Genomic DNA, 18,164 nt, shown 5'->3' on the forward strand with positions numbered 1-18,164 from the left:
AAAACTCCAACCAAATAAGAAAACTCCTCTCTATTACTCAAGAATTATCTTCCCTCCTCCACCTTTCATGAACCAAATGGGTCCTCAATGTTTGCCTTCCATGATTTATTATACATCATTAAGGTTGCATTTGGTAGCCGGTAATCTGTGCAGATTGCTGGTAATTTAATATGATATTTTAGATGACTGCATTTGGTATGCTTTTTGAATGATAATCCAGATTGTCTTAGAAAAAGATGGCTATTCAGATTACCATTTTTTTGACAATATTACAATAAAAATTTTGGACAAAATTATCCTTCAAAAAAATTACACAAAACTCATTTACCTTTGTCTGTCCATGACTCCTCCGCCCTTATCCCCCACCCTCTCCCCCCATGATGACTCCACACCCGTCCCCACCACCCCCACAACTCCACACATGCCCGCCTTTTCCCCACCCCTCCAATGCCCGCAGTTCCCCACACCCTTTGGCCTGTCATTTCTTCGCACCACCACCACATCCACATGACCTCGTTACTTTTCACCAAAAAAAAAAAGAGAAGCACCATGACAAAATTATTGGAATGTTTTGAAAGTTTGATTTCACATTAACGACAATCTGATTGTCATATCAAACATGTCAATTAAGATTTTCAGTAATTCTACTATAATATTACATGTATGTACCAAATACAGTAATTAATATTACTGGCAAATTAATGATGGCAATCTATCCTCAAGGCAATCAACGTTATCTTCTAAGATTGACTGACGATGCACCAAACGCAACCTAACCATTTCCAACTTCTGGAGATGAGAAAAAGTAGTTAGAAAGTTGCATAGGTCCAATAAATATAAAAGAAGAGTCTTGCTATAGTGCTCCATAATATTATTTTACTGTCAAGGGCATTTAAGATATTATACTATTATTATTTATTTTATTTTTTTAAAAAATAATATTTTATTATTTTTAATTATTTTGCTTCTTCTTCTTCGTTTCTTCTGGCCGCCACCCACCTCCCATCGCCGCCCCCCACCCTCCTCCTCCCTCTTCGCTCGCCTCCTATCGCCACCCCCCCACCCCGTGGCAACACCCACAGCTTCTTCATGGCACCACCCACAGCTTCTTCATGGCCACCCCACTGCTCGCCTTCTCATCGCTCATCTCCCCGCCACCGCATGCCGACTCCTCCTCCACCCACCTCTTTGGTGCTCGGCCCCATCGCTACACACCACTCATTTCTCCGTCACTTGGGCCCACCACTACAACCGTCCTCTTTACTCCTCCTCCATGCACCTCTTTGCTACTCAAGCAAGCCGCCGCTACCACCCATTCTCCTCCTCCTCGCTGTAACTACTAGCCTCTCCATCGATTGAGCCTGTTGCTCATCTCCCCACCGTCGTTGATCGCTTCCCCACCCCCTTCCTCCTTCTCCTACGTCGCTTGGGCCTACCATCACCTTCCTCCTCATCTTCCTCCGTCTCTCGTCTTCCAGGAGCCACCTCTCTACCCCCTTCTTCCTCCTCCTCCGTCGTTCGAGGCTACCGCTTACCACCCCACCACCACACACCAACCTCCAGTGGGAAGGGATAGTGCCTTGTCGTAAGGAGGAAAGAGAAAGAAGAAAGAAAGGATATAAGGTGGGACTCACTAATTTTTTTTGTTTATGGACTGCACCTAAATTTTATATTATTTATCGCACCATGCACAAGACTAGTTGTTGATAAACAGATCACTACTATCCATCTTAAAATAGATGATTAGAAAAAAATCTATAATAAAATGACTAAAATAAACTTTGGAGCACCGTAGCAAAACTCATAAGAGAAACAATATACAGCCAATTCCAGAATCATTAGCCTGATGCTACATGGAAATATTACAATATCGCACACTAATCTGCTCATCTAATTTTTTTTTGTTTTGCTTAAGACTTGACATTGTCAGCTGCAGCAGCACCAGATTCTACCAACTTGTCAAAGTCAATTTCAGTCGATCGAAACTTGAACTTGTAGCCACTCTGGATCCATGAATTGATGCACATCACCGCTTGCATACTGCCGTAAGGCAAACAAAACTGTTGTTTGCGTATTTCATTGCCTTTGCTGGTAAACAACTCTACAGGCTCAATTGAAGTCCCCTGAACAGCTAAATAATCACGGGCCATAGTGGAAAGTCGTGGATATCTTGTGCTATTCACCTTCCACCAATCTAGAACATCTGTCGCAATTGGTGCAGGAGGTTCTGATAAATATTGGGATAACTCATCTGTAGCAGTATTCATGCTCACGCGGCGCCTCTTCCGTGCAATCTCCTCGGCAAAAGAAACAACATTGGCTTCTTCAGTAGTATCTTGGGTACCAAAACCATTAGCCATGGCTGGGAATTGGCTGCTGGAGTAGTATCTGGTGAAATGGCTCCTTGCTTCCTCTAAATTCTTCTCAGAGTTGAGGTTCTCAGGGATGAGCTCCTTTTTGATTCTAGGATCAAGAACTGCAGCCATGAAGGTGAAGAGGTTATAAACTTGGGTGCCAAAGCTTCTAGCTCTCTTGGCCATGTCATCAGCAACGGTCTTAAGCCACTCTTGACGACAACTATCCCTGCAAGAACTGATTAACTCGAAGACATGATCCATGAAGAAAAGTACTAGACCAACCGTGGGTACTTTACAAGTGCATAGGTTGGTTGTGATCTTATAGAACGGCTCCAGGTACGAATGTAAAATACTAATAACAGATATCTCTGTCGTGTTCAGCAACAGGTTTCTACCACCAAAAGCTTCTTCATGCTTCTTGATAGTGCTATCCACGGAATTGGGGGCCTGCATGATGCACATAATATTAAGTCAATGATCGAATAGTCTGAAAGAAAAGCATTATATATATATATATATATATATATATATATATATGGGACCATCAATAGAAGATATAGTACCTTCCGCACAATGTCAAGCATTGTGTAATCACCGCTCCAGCTTGTTGAAGCATCAAGTGGGAACTTCCATGAACCTTCTTGATAAACTGCTGTCAGTTGCTTAAAGTCCTCGATGATTTCTGGATACCTATTCAGCTCAAGGACAAATTCTCGAATCTTAGATAGTATTGACTTTGGAGTTCTCAGGCCATCTTCTATTATTTGGTTTAGGGTCCGAGCAGCACAGGGGATATAGCAGAAGGGCAATTTACGAGCATCCAGCTCCTCTTTGAGTGCATGGCAGGCTTGAATTGCATGCTGATTGTTGTCAGTTGTGCAAGATAAGATCTTTGTCTCAATATTAAATGTCGTGAGTACCTTCATTAGAGCATGTAAGATTTCTGAACCAGTGCATGGATAAGGGATTTGACAAACATCAAGAAGTATCTTGTGCAAGGACCAGTTGTCATTGATCCAGTGACATTTAACTGACATATAAAATACTTGCTCATAGGAAGTCCAAAAATCCAGAGTAATGGAAACCTTAGAGTTCACATGTTCTAGTGATGCCCTTACATCCTCCCGCATGCTTCTGAAAACTTCAAGAATGACTGCTTGGACCTTTTCTTTCGGCCAAATTGTAACTGATGAATTGAGAAACTTAAATGAATTCAGAAGTCCTTCATCCTCCAAGGTGGAAGGAGGAAGAGAGGCTCCAATGAGCCATTTAAGCAGCAACCAGTTGAGATGATCCAGATCAATTGAAGGTTTAGCTTGAGGTTGAGGCTTCTTGCTTGCAACAACAGTCTGCGAGACTTGTTGACCAGCATCGCCCAGTCGATCATAGCCTGGATGGCGGTGACTGAGATGCCTACCAAGATTTCCTTCATAAATCACAAGTCAGTAAATTATATATGCATAAAAGAAGTAACTTTTGGAAATTACACAAATGAGATGATTGTATTCTAACATCCAAAGGACCTATCAACTATGAGTAGCTACTCACATCAACGGCTTTTCTTGCGGCAACTGACTTTTTCCCCAAAAAGTCATAGACAACCATAGCCCATTTGATGAATCAAGACGACCAAGAAAGATGCAATGATTGCACACACAAAACAACTCATTGTTTTAGAAAATGGTTGGAGTATACAAGTGATCAAGGGACCATACGGTGCATATATAGTATGCAGGCACATATGCATTTACTATTTTTAACTATTTAAAATAAATACAATATTAAGTACGATAAAAACAAAAAAAATGATAGTAATTTTTATGGATAAATAGTAGTAATATTAATAGTAATAACTAACAATTAGTTCTTATTACTTGGTATCTAATACAAATAGCAATAATTATTATTTTTGCACTATTTATACCTGAATCAAGCCCACCTCAAACCCATATTAACCTAAGCATCAGCTTGAACCCGCTTCACCTACATGGTGTTGCTGCGCTTTCCATCCCATTCTGATGAGCTAGAGAACTCAGCATCCCAACAAACTCAGCCAGGGGAGGACGTGCCACCAAGCTTGTTTGGGCAAAGGGCAAATGCATGCGTAGGCATGCCAATGGTGTTAAACTAGCCAAAAAGATATTAATCAAATGGAGGATAGAGAGTAATAGGGGTCCAGATGCCTTGATCTTTAAAGAAATTCACCACCATCATACCATTCGAAGGAGATAGAACTAAATAGCGGTAGAGCATTAGGTTATGACAAAAGGGTGTAATACTGGGCTACAATAGAAAAACTAAGTTACATCTACTCCTAGGATAAAGAAAAAGTAATATGATTGGATTGATTATCAAAAGATCCCTCGCACATAGTACAATTCTAATATTTATGTAGAAACACGATAACTAAAGCATAATTGAAATAAAATATCCCTGTAACCATCCCTATCACCACGATCTTCAGTGGTCTTGATAGTTCGCTTCCATGATCTCCAACGCAATGTAACCACAACCTAGGACACTCCATGCCTTTTGGCTTCCTGTCTATACCGCCATATGATTTTAAGCCTTCAGCTTGCCAATCTTTGTCTTGGCCAAATCCTATCTGTTCGGTTTTCATCCCATACTTAGCATAATTCGCCACAACCAAACTCCACACTCTCTAGCAAAGGTCTTATGACGTCCACTTGTCTGACTCCATCAAATCTGATCCACATGGACCTTGCTATCGACTGCCATCTGGACTATTGAGATAGGGTGTGAACACATGGGCTCACAAAAAGAGTGAACCATATATGCAGCACCAAAATGCTAAGTGGGCTCGCATGTGCACTTGTACGATACTGTACAGGCCAAGCATGTGGCTGCATAATGCTAGGTTGCCCAGATTTTTAGTACATGTAAGGTATGCTGCACATAGTACTGCATATAGGCAAAAAAATGCAGTTAAGGAACCACATATGCAAATGCAAGCACATATGTGATAGTATGCACCACATTTTATAACACTCAAAACTATATAAAAATCAGGTAAATTGTGCATATCTTCGGTGAGTTTGAATATCTTTTGCCTATGAAGGAACATATATTCATGAAAGCTAGAATCAACTATGAACAAACATATTTTAGGTGATTCCAGAAAATATTACCATAAAAAGCTAGCTTCTCTAGATATTATAATTTAGTAGAACCATTCTTATAAATGACAAGCTCATGTTCAATTCAATTAAAAAGAAAAGCAGTTCAAAATTATTCAAAAGTTGTAAACCCAAAAAAAAAATTCACCTGAATCCTTTTAACTACACAAGGAAAATATAATTTCTATGTTACAAAGAAAGTTCCAAAGAATGGTAATTACCAGTTGCAGTAGCTATAGAGTAACTTTGCTTACAAAATTTGCATCTGCGACTCTTTCCATCAGGAGCAGTTTCAAAAAATTTAAGATACAAGGAAGTCATTGACTTTTTCCTTGGCTTCACCGGTGGACTGGGATTTCCTTTGTCTGAGGAACCCAATCCAGATTCTATAGGTTCTACACTGGGAACAAGTGTCATATCCATCAAGGTTTTTGGTTCCATCTCTGTAATAAACAATACGGGAAAATGAAATCAGAATACCTTGTGACAGCTGAAAAGTAATAAATAGAATACAACAAAGGTTCATGCAAATACGCAAAAAGAAAGATTTAGATAAATATGATCCTCCTTAATTCTAACAACAGTTTGTTTAGAAAGCATTCTAATGATACAGATTTAGAGGCTTAACGTATTTGATAAGCTGGTTTGCGCACAAAGATAAAAAGTGTAATGCAATGATATAAAATATTTTTTCTAATACATAAAGTATTAAGTCACATGACATGTGAAGAAAACATGGTTATTACATCCTCAAAAGCAAAAATTGAAATCCAGAAGATACCTTTCATGCCTTTAAATGTATTATTCCACTCCATCAGTCCCCTGTTTTCAAACAAAGCCCTGCACATCAAAACCATTGAAAAAGTTTATTTGAGAATTTTAATTTTGAGACAGCACGCTGATATTAACTAAAATGTCTGTAGTAATTAAAATTTACAGAGAGATAGAGAGAGAGAAAGGGAAGAGCATTCATGTATTCTAATAAGACCTTAGATATTGGAGGCTAGTTCTCTAAAAGAAGGTGTAAAACCTTGTACCCTGTGATAGAAATCAAACTAAAATCACCCATCACCCAGGATTCCAGAATTAGACATAATACAGGAACCAGAAATATAAAATACAAGCAGTCAATTCTTCATAACTATAAATTTTCCTTCAAAGGTTACCTAAGAAGCCTTAACCTACACCCAACAGGTTATATGAGAGCTTAATAGATCAAAGGATTGTAAATATCATAAAGCATTCACCCCCGGAAAAAAAAAGGAAAAAAAGAGCGCGCACACACACACAAACACCAAAAAAAAAAAAATTAAAAAAAACAAAAAAGGAGAACTGTAAGTACCTTTATTAGAAGTAGACATGTTGAGCAGAATTAAAACTTTCACCCATCAAAACAAATTTAACATCACCAGTAAAGATAAAGACAAGTTGATTGTTGATAAAACAGTCCTAAACATGTGCAATAGAATATATGAAGAAACTTAACATAGAAATTAACATGAAGTAGCATACATTACATCAAATGTGCATAGCAAAGAAAAGAAGCTTAAAAAGATTGGAGAAATTTGCAAGGAAAGAAAAAAGTAATCAGAGTATCAGATTTCCCCAAATAATATATTCACCTTGGGTAGATTTGTCTACACATGTAAAGTCAAACCATGTATTGAGCATATCCGCCTCTAGCACATCATACTGCTAATTTGTAGACTATAGTACAGGTGATACAAAGTCAGTACATACAGACACAAGTTAAAATCAGTAAACACCACCTATATTGTGTTGATTACAAGCAAAATGTCATATATAGTGCAGCAAGATTTGATACAAACAAACCTTTAATCCTCATATATGAATCAAAATGGAAACCATCAATCAACTTCGTAAAGGATTTATGAATTGGCTATCAAACAATTGTCAATCATCTTTGCTTCAGCTTGCAACTACCCCTTTAATATTATGCCCAACCTCATCATCAATAATTTGAGTCCACTTAGATATTTATGTAACTAAAATATATTTAAAAGAAAAGAATAGGAGGAGGAGGAGGAGAAGATGGAGAATATGGAGGAGGAGGAGGAGAAGGAAGAGGAGGACATTAAAATCTCAAAGATTCTCTCAGATCTTCTCAACAAGAACAGAAACAAATACTAGAGGAAGATAGATATAATGGTTAGCTAGACTGAACTTGAGTTTCCCGAAACAAAATCTCTTACACTGATGAGTTTGCCTCAAAAGGGTGGTTTTAATGTAAATTGTAGATGATGAGCCCATAGCTTTTTTGGGCCTTCCTAGGATGCATAACAAGCCTAGCTGAAGGTCCTTTTTGCACAAAGTGGTAAACCACTGCTGGTGGAAGATCAGAATTTATCGAAAATGCTAAAGCTGGTAGCGGTCGGTGGGAACAAGGGTTGCATTAGATGGTGGTGTGAGAGCTAACAGACTTTTAGTCAGATCCTTCCGCAACTTCCTCAATTATGGTAGCACTAACCTCTTGACATCCTTGCACTTGCCTAGCCTCAATGGAAGTCAAATTGTTATCTCTGTTGGCTAATATAATTAATATCATAACCAGGGATTATTTGGTCAACACAGCAAGGAAAGGAGAAATTAACTCTGTGCCCTAACCTCAACAACTAAATCTTGCATCTCCATTAGTGGTCCTTTCTTCGGTTCTTTGAAACATACAAAACTCTTAGAGTAAGAAAAACAAATAATAAGATTCTAATTTGGACAGGAACTTGATAGTTTTTGCTCTTCTCTGGAATCTAAAGTGAGTAAAACAACATCAGTTCAAGAAGAAAAACACTTATCAAAAAGGATGTAAAGGGTGATGCAATATCACTGAATCTGCATTCTACAAGGCAATTACCAATTTGAAATTTCAAACAAGCTAACCAGGTCTTTGGATGTCCAACATGCTATGCAAGGACAAGGACAGCATACACATACAGCAATTATCGCACTATGAGAAAAGCAGCAGCTCTTAGCCAGCGACAAGTGCAGTTGATAAAGGGAGCAAAGGATGGGAGAGATAGATTAGCTAAGTTGAGTATCCCCTAATCCCTACAATATCAGTACACTTCCACTCGGTATAAATTTTCAGTGTCCCCTGTAACAATAAATGTGTGAATACTTTACAAGGACATTCTTTTCCAAAAAAAGAAAAAGGAAAACAAACGCAGCAATTCACAATACAAAGGACAAAATACCAAATTCCAGTGCCAACTTCACAGCCATCAAATATGTTAGGAAAAAAAAAATGAAAAAAAAAAAAAAAACACCTGCGAATTAGATCAACAACAAATGATCATGCGAATTGCTGATCTATTATAATAAAAACTTACAATTACATTCAATACAAGCTTTTTGGTATCTTTCTCATGGCAGTAATTGCATAATAACATTTAAAAGAAGATTTTTTCTTTTTACCTAAAAATGCAAGCTAGAAGCGTAGAGCTTCGAAATCAAGCACCATCCCGAACCAGGGTAACAGATTACTAATTCACTCCAGAAAACGGAAGGATAGGGTTTCAAACGACGAGGAACGCACCGCGCCATCTCCCGCCGGCGAACAACCGTTCCGACCGGATCGGCGGTCAACGAGCATCCGGTTCGTCCGTCGGGAACGGGGAAGAGAGGGACGGCGTGGCGCCGAGGGAAAAGAATCGCGGGAGAACGAGGCGCGCCGGATCGGAGCCGATCGGAGCCGGATCTGAGCCGGATCGGAGCCGAGGAAGGAAAGAGGGGAGGAGAGTCGATGAGAGAGAGGGGGCAGAGCCGACGACGCCGGGGGAAGTGATGCGAGCGAGCGTTTAGCCTTTTCTTGACGCCCTTTGGACGGCTTTAACGGCGTCGCTTCTTCACGCCGTCTCTCTCTCTTTCTCACTCTCTCTCTCGGGCCGGTTGACGGCCACGTTAAACGAACGGTTAGCTCAACGGCTCGGCTACACTGGAGATTTAGATTTCGTGCTAATGATATAAAGATAGCTAAGCTATAGCCAAGAAAGCCGGCCACAATAAATGAAAGCTAAAAATTGAAGCCAGCTGCATAACTGCATGGTGCAGTTCTTGTTACAAGAAGCATATACCCTTTTCTTGCTAGTAGTGACTTTATCTATGATAAAGATGGATGGTTGTACTTAGAAAAATAAATTCTCTTTACTCCATATAATTTTCATCATTATAAACTCAAGAATAAATTGAGAATGGAAATGAAACCCAACTGCACCAATTTGGAAGAGAGATCCATGGCTTCATGCACAAAAATTCAGTGAAACATAACTAATATTTGGCTTATCTTCTGTTACATAAAGGAGTGAATCCTTCCAATTTATTCTTTTAAGTCCACATCTTTATGAGAGAAAGGGGAAAGCTGAGAGTTATTTAGAGTCTAAGGCTTACTTAATTTATTGTAGCTAAATCTTTTTCTTGGAGTCCCATTGCTCTAGTCTAATAAGAATTATTAAATAAACTTAGTCAAAGATCTTCGAAATCTTCATGTGAAAAAATAATCAAGTCTATCATCCCTTAATTTATCTCTTATTGTTTTGAAAAGATGCATTTTGGACTTTGTTTACCAAAAAGAGTTGTGTTTTGGACATTCGCTATTACTCTCTTAAAAAATAACATTTTGAGAATAAATAAAAAATAACTGCAACCTTGATGCATAAGTCAAGATTTAGTGTTTTGTAAGAGAACAAAAACATTACGGGTTTAGACCTTATTCTATGTATGGGATATGAACTCCTTGATTTCTATTAAAATCTCCCAACGCAAGTAACACCACCAGCTAGGCCACCACGGAAGAGAAAAAAAAAAAAGCCTACACAATGCCAATGTGAAGATGCAAACCACTCAAGAAGATGTAGAATAGAAAGAAATCTTTTTTTTTTTTTTTGCTAGAATACATTGATTTTGTTCCATATACATTTTAGGAGCAACACAAAGCTTAATGCACAAATGTTCAATTAGACATGTTGATAATAATAACATATACAATTATTTTTATTAATTTTTGATATTTCAATTATTTTGAGATGGTAAATAATTTGGTGGAATACATATTGCACCTATTGTTTCAATGAATTATTTTCCATCATAAATGCAGCTTTAAGCCATAAATGCAGCCATTGCTTATCATGTTATCCTTCCAATATGAGATCTTCTTCACTCATTAAAATAGATAATGAATATCACTATTTAAAAAAAGAAAAATATCAATAGGCTGGCCCGGCTATGTCAAACCTAGGTCAGATTCAAGCTCCACGTAATAGATTAAGCAAACGTATAGTTTGGCCCAAATCGAAAGGCCAAGGGCCTTATGCCTGGCCAACTGTGCATAATATTTGAGTAATTCTTTATACACTGGCGGCGGTGTAATAAATCCGATGCGGAGCACACCGTATGCTGTGATTGGACAGCGTGGCATCTATATGAAAGATGGGATGGGATCTTATTCTGCGCTAAAAAGATAGAGGCACGCCTGTCTCCAATAGTGACCTCTACTTAATGTCCGTCACAGTCCATTTTTTCAAATTTTTACGAATGAAAATATCCTTTTCCTCTGTAAGAGGATTTTTTTTGGCTTGTCATGCTCTCTCGCTTTGCTATTTCAAATACTCCCCTCTCTCTCCATCCTCTCCGACGCTCTCCTTCCTCTTTGAGCTTCGAAGAGTCCCAAGTCGATCCTGCTCTGACTGTTGAAGGTTTTAGGTAGTATCTTTTTTTCCTTAAATTGCTCGACAATGGCAGCATGTTGGGCCAGTAAATTTTCAAATAGTTTATTTATTAAAGCATCTCCATGGATAGTTAGTTAATGCCTTGGCTAGGTTCCATATCTTCGATTTTGACCTTCGATACCCAACTTTCTAACATCGAAATAATTTTTGATGGTGCATTTTCAGATAAATATGACATCACACCTCTGAATTATGAATTTTCATAAATCGAGTATGACATCATAGAGCTAAGGATGGTTGTACAGCCGATTGTGACGTCCTGTGAGCCGATTATAACTTTTCATGATCCTTCTATGACATCTTAGAGCCCATACATGACATCCAGTATCTTTTTTTTTGTAGGAGAATGATATCCTGTGCTTCCTTCATGACATCTTAGGTGCGGATTATGACTTATTGCAGTCATAAAAATTCTGCCAATATTTTATAATTTTTGATACTATTTTATGATTTTCGACATTGTTTCATGACTTTCTGCACTGTTTCATGACTTCCGACACTGTTTCATCACTTTCTATTCTATTCTATGACATCCAGCACTGTTTCATGACTCTCTGCATTATTTTATGACTTTCGATATTATTTCATGACTTCCTTCACTGTTTCATAACATCCGGCATTTTATGACTTTCGCCACTGCTTTATCAATTTCTCTCCTATTTCCTAACATCCGATATTATTTCATGACATCATGTACTATTTTATGACTTCATCCACTATTTATGACTTTCTACATTATTTTCTATGACTTCCTTCACTATTTTTTGACATTCGATAATGTTTTATGACTTTCACTAATATTTCATGATGTCCAGCACTGTTTCATGACTTCCAGCACTGTTTCGTAATTTTCTACATTATTTTATGACTTTTGAAATTATTTCATATCTTCATGCACTTTTTTATGACTTCCTAAACTATTTTATGACATTCTACACTGTTTTATAACTTTCGATAATATTTTATGACTCTCTACATAATTTTATGACATCCGTCACTATTTTATCAATTCTTCCATTATTTCTTGACATCCAGTACTGTTTTATGACATCATGCACTATTTTATGACTTTCTCTATTGTTTTATGATTTTTTCAACTGTTTTATGATATTATGCACTGTTTTATGACTTCTTATATTTTTCATGACATTTGGCACTGTTTCATATCTTCTGGCGCTATTTTATGACTTTCAGCATTGTTTTATGACTTTTCAAGATATTTTTCATGAGATTTGTGAGGTTTTTATGACTTCAAAATAACTTCCTATGTATAATGAATGATATCTTTTACATAATGTTACATCGTATTATCTGTCTATGCATTCTATTTGCGTTGTCTGACTCCAATGATCCTTGTGTATATCTTCTACAGAGTATGATGCAAATAATAAAGTCGATGAAACTATCGGAGGTGGTTGTCTCGAGAATCCACCTTCTTCTAGTATATCACATACAAATTTGGATAATGTTGACTCTCATGTTGGAATGAAGTTCGATTCAGCAGTCGAAGCATACAATTTCTATAATGGTTATATGATAGGTGTATAAATTTGTTCATAGAAGTATTAATTTATGGATCAAATTATCTTTATTCTTTTAAACTTGATATTTTTTCATATATTTTATAGAAAAAAGCTACACCAACATGAAGAGTCTGATCTACATGCTTAGAGGGATCAAACGAGATAAAAAATAGAGTTAAAATGAAATTAAATTCAAAGCCGGAAGTCAATTCAATCCAATACAAAACTTGTCAGAAGAACCAATTATGTAATTAGAAGTGGATGAAGTCACAAACTTGAAACCTCTCACTTTTGAAGACATCCCACAACTCTTGTATCATTGAAGACTTGTTAGAATTGGATTCAAGTCTAAAGTAAATAACTAGAAGATTTGGGCCCGAGTAAGCAACCACATGCCATCCAACAAAGACAAGGGGGACACATGCGGTATTTGGAAGAAAAGAGGGGGGCCATGTTGGTTCTAGAAGAAGAATCTTTGCGGAGCTTATAGGCTGTTGGGTGGCTGAGAATGCGGTATGCATTCATTTGGAGGTGCAGACACGGAAAGGACGCGAGCAACGAGCGAACGTGATAATAAGGCCCAGGATGCATGGTGAAGATAGAGATGCTTTTAAAATTTTAAAAATAAAAAAATAAAATAAATAAAAATAAAATAATCCTAATCATTCACCTACTCTCTCTTTTTAGTCCCACATCTAAAAACCATAAATACTGTTTCTCCCCTAATAACTATAAATAAAGGTCAATGCCTTTATTCTGGGGGAACTCTCTTCACTCCATAATTATTGTAGGGGGTCTGTGTGACAGGCAGACATACTCACCTTTAAAATTTTTTAGCCATCTTATTTTCACTTTCTTCCACCCTTCTGACACACGAAAAGGAGAGTCAGCCAAGGAAAAGTTGATCTCAAGTCAAGAGAAGGAGAGAAGTCTAGTTCTATAAGAGATTTTATTTTCTGTTCAAACTCCAAGCCTTGTTAATGGCTTAGGAATTAAAAATTTTTATATCAAAATTTTTATTCAAAAATAAATTAGTTATTTTCTTTCTATTTAATTTTTATAATTTTAATTTCTGCAATAGGATAGTTTAAATTTCTGCATCTTTTAATTCTGTAATTTTTAATTTTTGTAAGTTTAATTCCAGCAAGTAGAATTAGTCTTTATTTTATTTTTGACTTTAAATCAACTATGTCTGGCTAAGTAATCCCTCTGGGGTTTGCGATGAAGCTAGATCATGAATAGAAGTCTATTCTATTCATTTTCTCTTTTCAAGCTTTTAAATTTTTAGAATCCTTCTCTCTTCATCTCTCTCTCCAAGAGACTTGATGGGCTATCGTTGGGTCAGAATCCCTTCATAGTCCATGCTTGATTCGGTGTAAGAGGAGATGATTGATCGAAGGATCATAATTTTTTAAATCATTTCTTCTCTTTTCATGTGGAAACCTTGATGGATTATAGTTGGATCAGAATTCCTTCATAGCCTATACTTGGATAACACAAAAGAAGTGAAGAAAGGAAAGGTCTCTTAATTAAGGTGAGAACAAAATATTTGATGGATCATAGTTGAGTTAAATCTTTTCATGATCCATACTTGTTCATATTTTACACCTTGATCAAGGGACATTATAAGAAAAATCATAGGAAGGCTCTCTAATTCATTGGTCTAGCGGATTCAAGAACCCTAGATCTTTTAGATAATTTATCTTCATAATTAATTAGTTTATTACTTTGGTAGTTCATAATTCAACAAACAATCTCTTTCCTTTTTCTCTAAAGCTCGCCTGAACAAGTATTTAAATATAATTCAAAATTTAATTTCTCCTGGGATCGACTCGTACTCGTCGAATGTGCTACATTGCATACCGTGCGCTTGCGATAAATTTAAGACATATCAAGTTATTGACGCCATTGCCGGAGAATTGACGTATTTAAATTGTATTTCAGATTCTTGTTCTTCATATTTTTAGTTTTAGTTTTAGTAATTTCTTTCTATCTTCTAAGTTTAATCAAAATCTGTCCTGACATAAAGTTGCCCTGACGTACTGGAAGTTACGTTGTATGGTTGTCCTAGGATATATTTTGATTTACATAAAAAAAAATTATTACCTTTAATTCTTAGATTTTTCTTTTAAGTGCTGCTTATTTGCTTAGTTAATTTTTCACTTTTAGATTAGAATTATCTCATTATATTTAGATTGCATAAGTCTCATTTTCTTATTAACTAATTTAATTTTTTTTTATTTCTTTCATAACTCACTAATCCAAATATTAACATTTACTTTAATTCTGTAATTAGATCAACATAAAAAAAATACTAATCGCATAAGATTTAATTAATATAAAGAAACAACTAAACTTGAAAAATCTTTCACTTTATTTGGTCACCTTGCTTTCTTTGCATTGTATTTTCGTAATATATCTTAAGGACATCACCCATTAATCAGATAAAATGGAAATTTGATCACCCTTCCTTAGCCCACAAATCACCTTCTTGCATCTACATAACCTAATCCTTAAATAAAATTAATTAAACGTCAGCCTTAGGAACATTCAAGCTCATTAGGACAAAAAAACCTAAGAGTTAGATTGGATTCAAGTGGGTTAGCCTGTCAGTGTCTAGAAAAGTGGTTAAGAACTACGTTCCGAAGAAAGGTTGTTATCTAATTAGGTCCGTTGCGAAAGTATGGAGAACCTTCCACCAATCTTACACTTACCTGACTGATTCGGTTAGTCAATTTTGATCTTGGAGTGCTCGAAGGTGACCTTGACAGTTAGGAGCTGTCTAAAATTAGGAAAACCTTAGTCAGTACTCTTTTTCTTTTTTTTCTTTTCTCTTCTTTTGATTGAAAACTTGATTGAAAAAAAATTAAAATAAAAAAATAAAAAAAAAAATACTTTCTTCACTTCCTTCGTGGAAAAGGGTGTCGGGTCGACTAGTAAGAATTAATTAGATTTTTGTTTCAAACCCAACAACTTCTATAATGGGAGAACCAAATCAACCCCAAACCCTTAGGAATTTATATTATCCAGTCGGTTCCATCCAACCTTCTTGCATCAGGTTGTCCCAACCCACTGCAAACAACTTTGAAATTAAACCTCAAATTATTAACATGCTTCCAAAATTCACGAGAATAGAGGATGGATACATATTCATTAGAGAGTTTGAAGAGGTTTGTGCAACTATGAGGCTGCAACAACTGTCAGAGGATGAGGTTAAACTAAGACTGATCAGTTTTATACTTAAGAACAATGCTAAAAAGTGGCTCTATAGTCTTCCAAATCAATCTGTCACAATTTGGGAGGGTTTTGTAAGAGTGTTCCTAAAGAAGTTCTTTCCCCATCACAAAATAGCTAGGATTAGGAATGAGATAAACCAATTTTACCAACTAGCTGAAAAATCATTCTGAAAATACTTCGATCGCTTTAAGAACCTCTTGACCCAATACCCACACCATGGAATAGAAATCTAGAGGCTATGCCAGATAATTTATGAAGGGCTAGATTCAAATTCTAGAACTATGCTAGAGTTCATGTACCAAGGTCAATTCATGTATAAAGAACCCACTGAAGCCTGACAATTTCTAGAAGACCTAGCTGAGAAAAATTTATGATGGAAAACAACTAGAAAATCTGAGAAACCAACACCTTCAAAAGGAATGCATCAAATTCAAACTTTCCTAGCTGTAGATGCCAAAATAGAAACATTAACACGTAGGTTAGAGGCCTTAGAGCTACAAAAATCAGTCAGTGTGAACCAAATTTTTGCACCCATATGCAATGCATGTAGTGCACCCGATCATGTCCTTGAAGAATGTCCCTTCCTGATGAATCCAATAGAAAATAGATGTGCACAGGTAAATACCACATACCAGAAACCAGTGAACAATTTCTATACACCCACATATAACCCAGGTTGGAGGAATCATCCAAACTTTTCTTGATTACAAAACCAAAATATAGATGGTCCTAGCTACAGCCAGCAAAATCCAAGGCCTAACCCTGTGATAAACAACCCACCAGGCTTCAATAATAATGAAAAGAAACTTAATTCTCTAGAGAAAAGTTTAGAAGTCCTGGCCAAATTCAATACTGACACCAATGCCACACTGAGCAATTTCATGCAAACTACGGGTCAACTCATAAACACTAACTCCCAAGCCATTGTCTGTTTGAAAATGCAAGTGGGTCAGCTAGCTTCTGCTATGAGCGAGCGAGAACGAGGTAAGCTACCAAGCCAACCTGAACCTAACCCAAGAAATCAAAATGGTCCACGACCCCAACAAGGAAACCAAGTCAGTCATATGAATGCTATTCACATCTTAAGATCTGAAAAATAAGTAGACAATAAGGTAGGTACATCTGATGATAGAGAAAATTTAATTGACTCATCTTATAAAAAATCTACCTTACAAATTCAAGCTCCTGAAATTGATAGTACACCAAGCCCAAAATCTAAAATTTCTGAAGCTCCTTTTCCAAATCGACTAAGGCCCAATAAAAAATCAAAATATTTGAATAAAATTTTAAAAGTGTTTAAGTAAGTTCAAGTAAATATTTCTCTTTTAGACATGATTAAATAAGTTCCAACCTATGCTAAATTTCTAAAAGACCTTTGTACCAAGAAAAGAGCCACCAATATACCTAAGAGAGCATTTTTGGCAGCAAGTGTGAGCTCATACTTATCTAGTCATGTGTCAATAAAATATAAGGATCCAAGATCTCCAATAATTTCATGTGATATTGGAGAAATCCATATTAAGAAGGTCTTGCTAGATTTAGGAGCTAGTATAAATATTCTTTCATTTTCAGTTTATAAGCAATTAGGATTAGAAAAACTTCTACCGATAAAAATCATATTGCAATTAGCAGATAGATCTCTTAGGATCCCTAAAGGAATGGTAGAAGATGTTTTAATCAAGATTGGTAATTTTATTTTTTCTGTAGACTTTATCATTTTAGAGACCGAACCAGTTGCGAACCCCAAGGATCATATCCCAGTTATTTTAGGAAGACCATTCTTAGCTACTGTAAATACTGAAATTAACTGTCAGAATGGACTTATGAAGCTATCTTTTGAAAATATGATAATTAAGCTAAATATATTCAACCTAGAATAAGAATCCACCCAGCATGCTGATGTAAATATAATTCAAGAGAAAATTTATGAACCCATTGACATTAACGATGAAAAAGTCAATTTTGAGTCCAGTTTTTGGCCAATAAATGAATCTGAAGAAATCAATAAAATTGCTATAGATAATAGGAATAGCCAGAGACAAGAGCCTTCCATTGAACCAATCATAAAAATAATTAGTCCATCATCCAAACCATCAATAGAGAAGGCAACCAAATTAGAATTGAAACTCCTCCCCAAACACCTTAAATATGTATATTTAGGTCTAGAAGAAA

At 36.4% G+C, this 18,164-nt stretch overlaps 1 protein-coding gene across 2 annotated transcripts; it reads right to left on the reverse strand.

Annotated features, from left to right (window-relative positions):
- Positions 1–1,756: 1,756 nt before the first annotated feature.
- On the reverse strand, positions 1,757–9,319 carry LOC105056336 (zinc finger BED domain-containing protein DAYSLEEPER). Of its 2 annotated transcripts, none has more exons than XM_010938498.4 (5): positions 9,045–9,319; positions 6,276–6,334; positions 5,716–5,937; positions 2,921–3,783; positions 1,757–2,804 (listed from the first exon to the last, which is right to left on the reverse strand). In XM_010938498.4, exons 1-5 carry the CDS (start codon positions 9,050–9,052, stop codon positions 1,911–1,913), a joined length of 2,046 nt encoding a protein of 681 aa, XP_010936800.1. In that variant the 5' UTR covers positions 9,053–9,319; the 3' UTR covers positions 1,757–1,910. The 2 variants fall into 2 exon arrangements, with proteins under 2 accessions (XP_010936800.1, XP_019710155.1); XM_019854596.3 differs by having other exon boundaries at positions 8,924–9,315.
- Between the last annotated feature and the right edge of the window lie 8,845 nt (positions 9,320–18,164).

This window comes from Elaeis guineensis, chromosome 13 (assembly GCF_000442705.2).
Source record: "Elaeis guineensis isolate ETL-2024a chromosome 13, EG11, whole genome shotgun sequence".
Taxonomy (NCBI): domain Eukaryota; kingdom Viridiplantae; phylum Streptophyta; class Magnoliopsida; order Arecales; family Arecaceae; genus Elaeis; species Elaeis guineensis.

Excerpts from the sequence above, each read along its gene's own strand:
- LOC105056336 (XM_010938498.4), bottom strand. Across the intron at positions 3,784-5,715 it reads CTCTATAGCTACTGCAACTG|GAAATCTTGGTAGGCATCTC; the intron begins GTAATTACCATT and ends TGATTTATGAAG. Across the intron at positions 2,805-2,920 it reads TGCTTGACATTGTGCGGAAG|GCCCCCAATTCCGTGGATAG; the intron begins GTACTATATCTT and ends TGCATCATGCAG.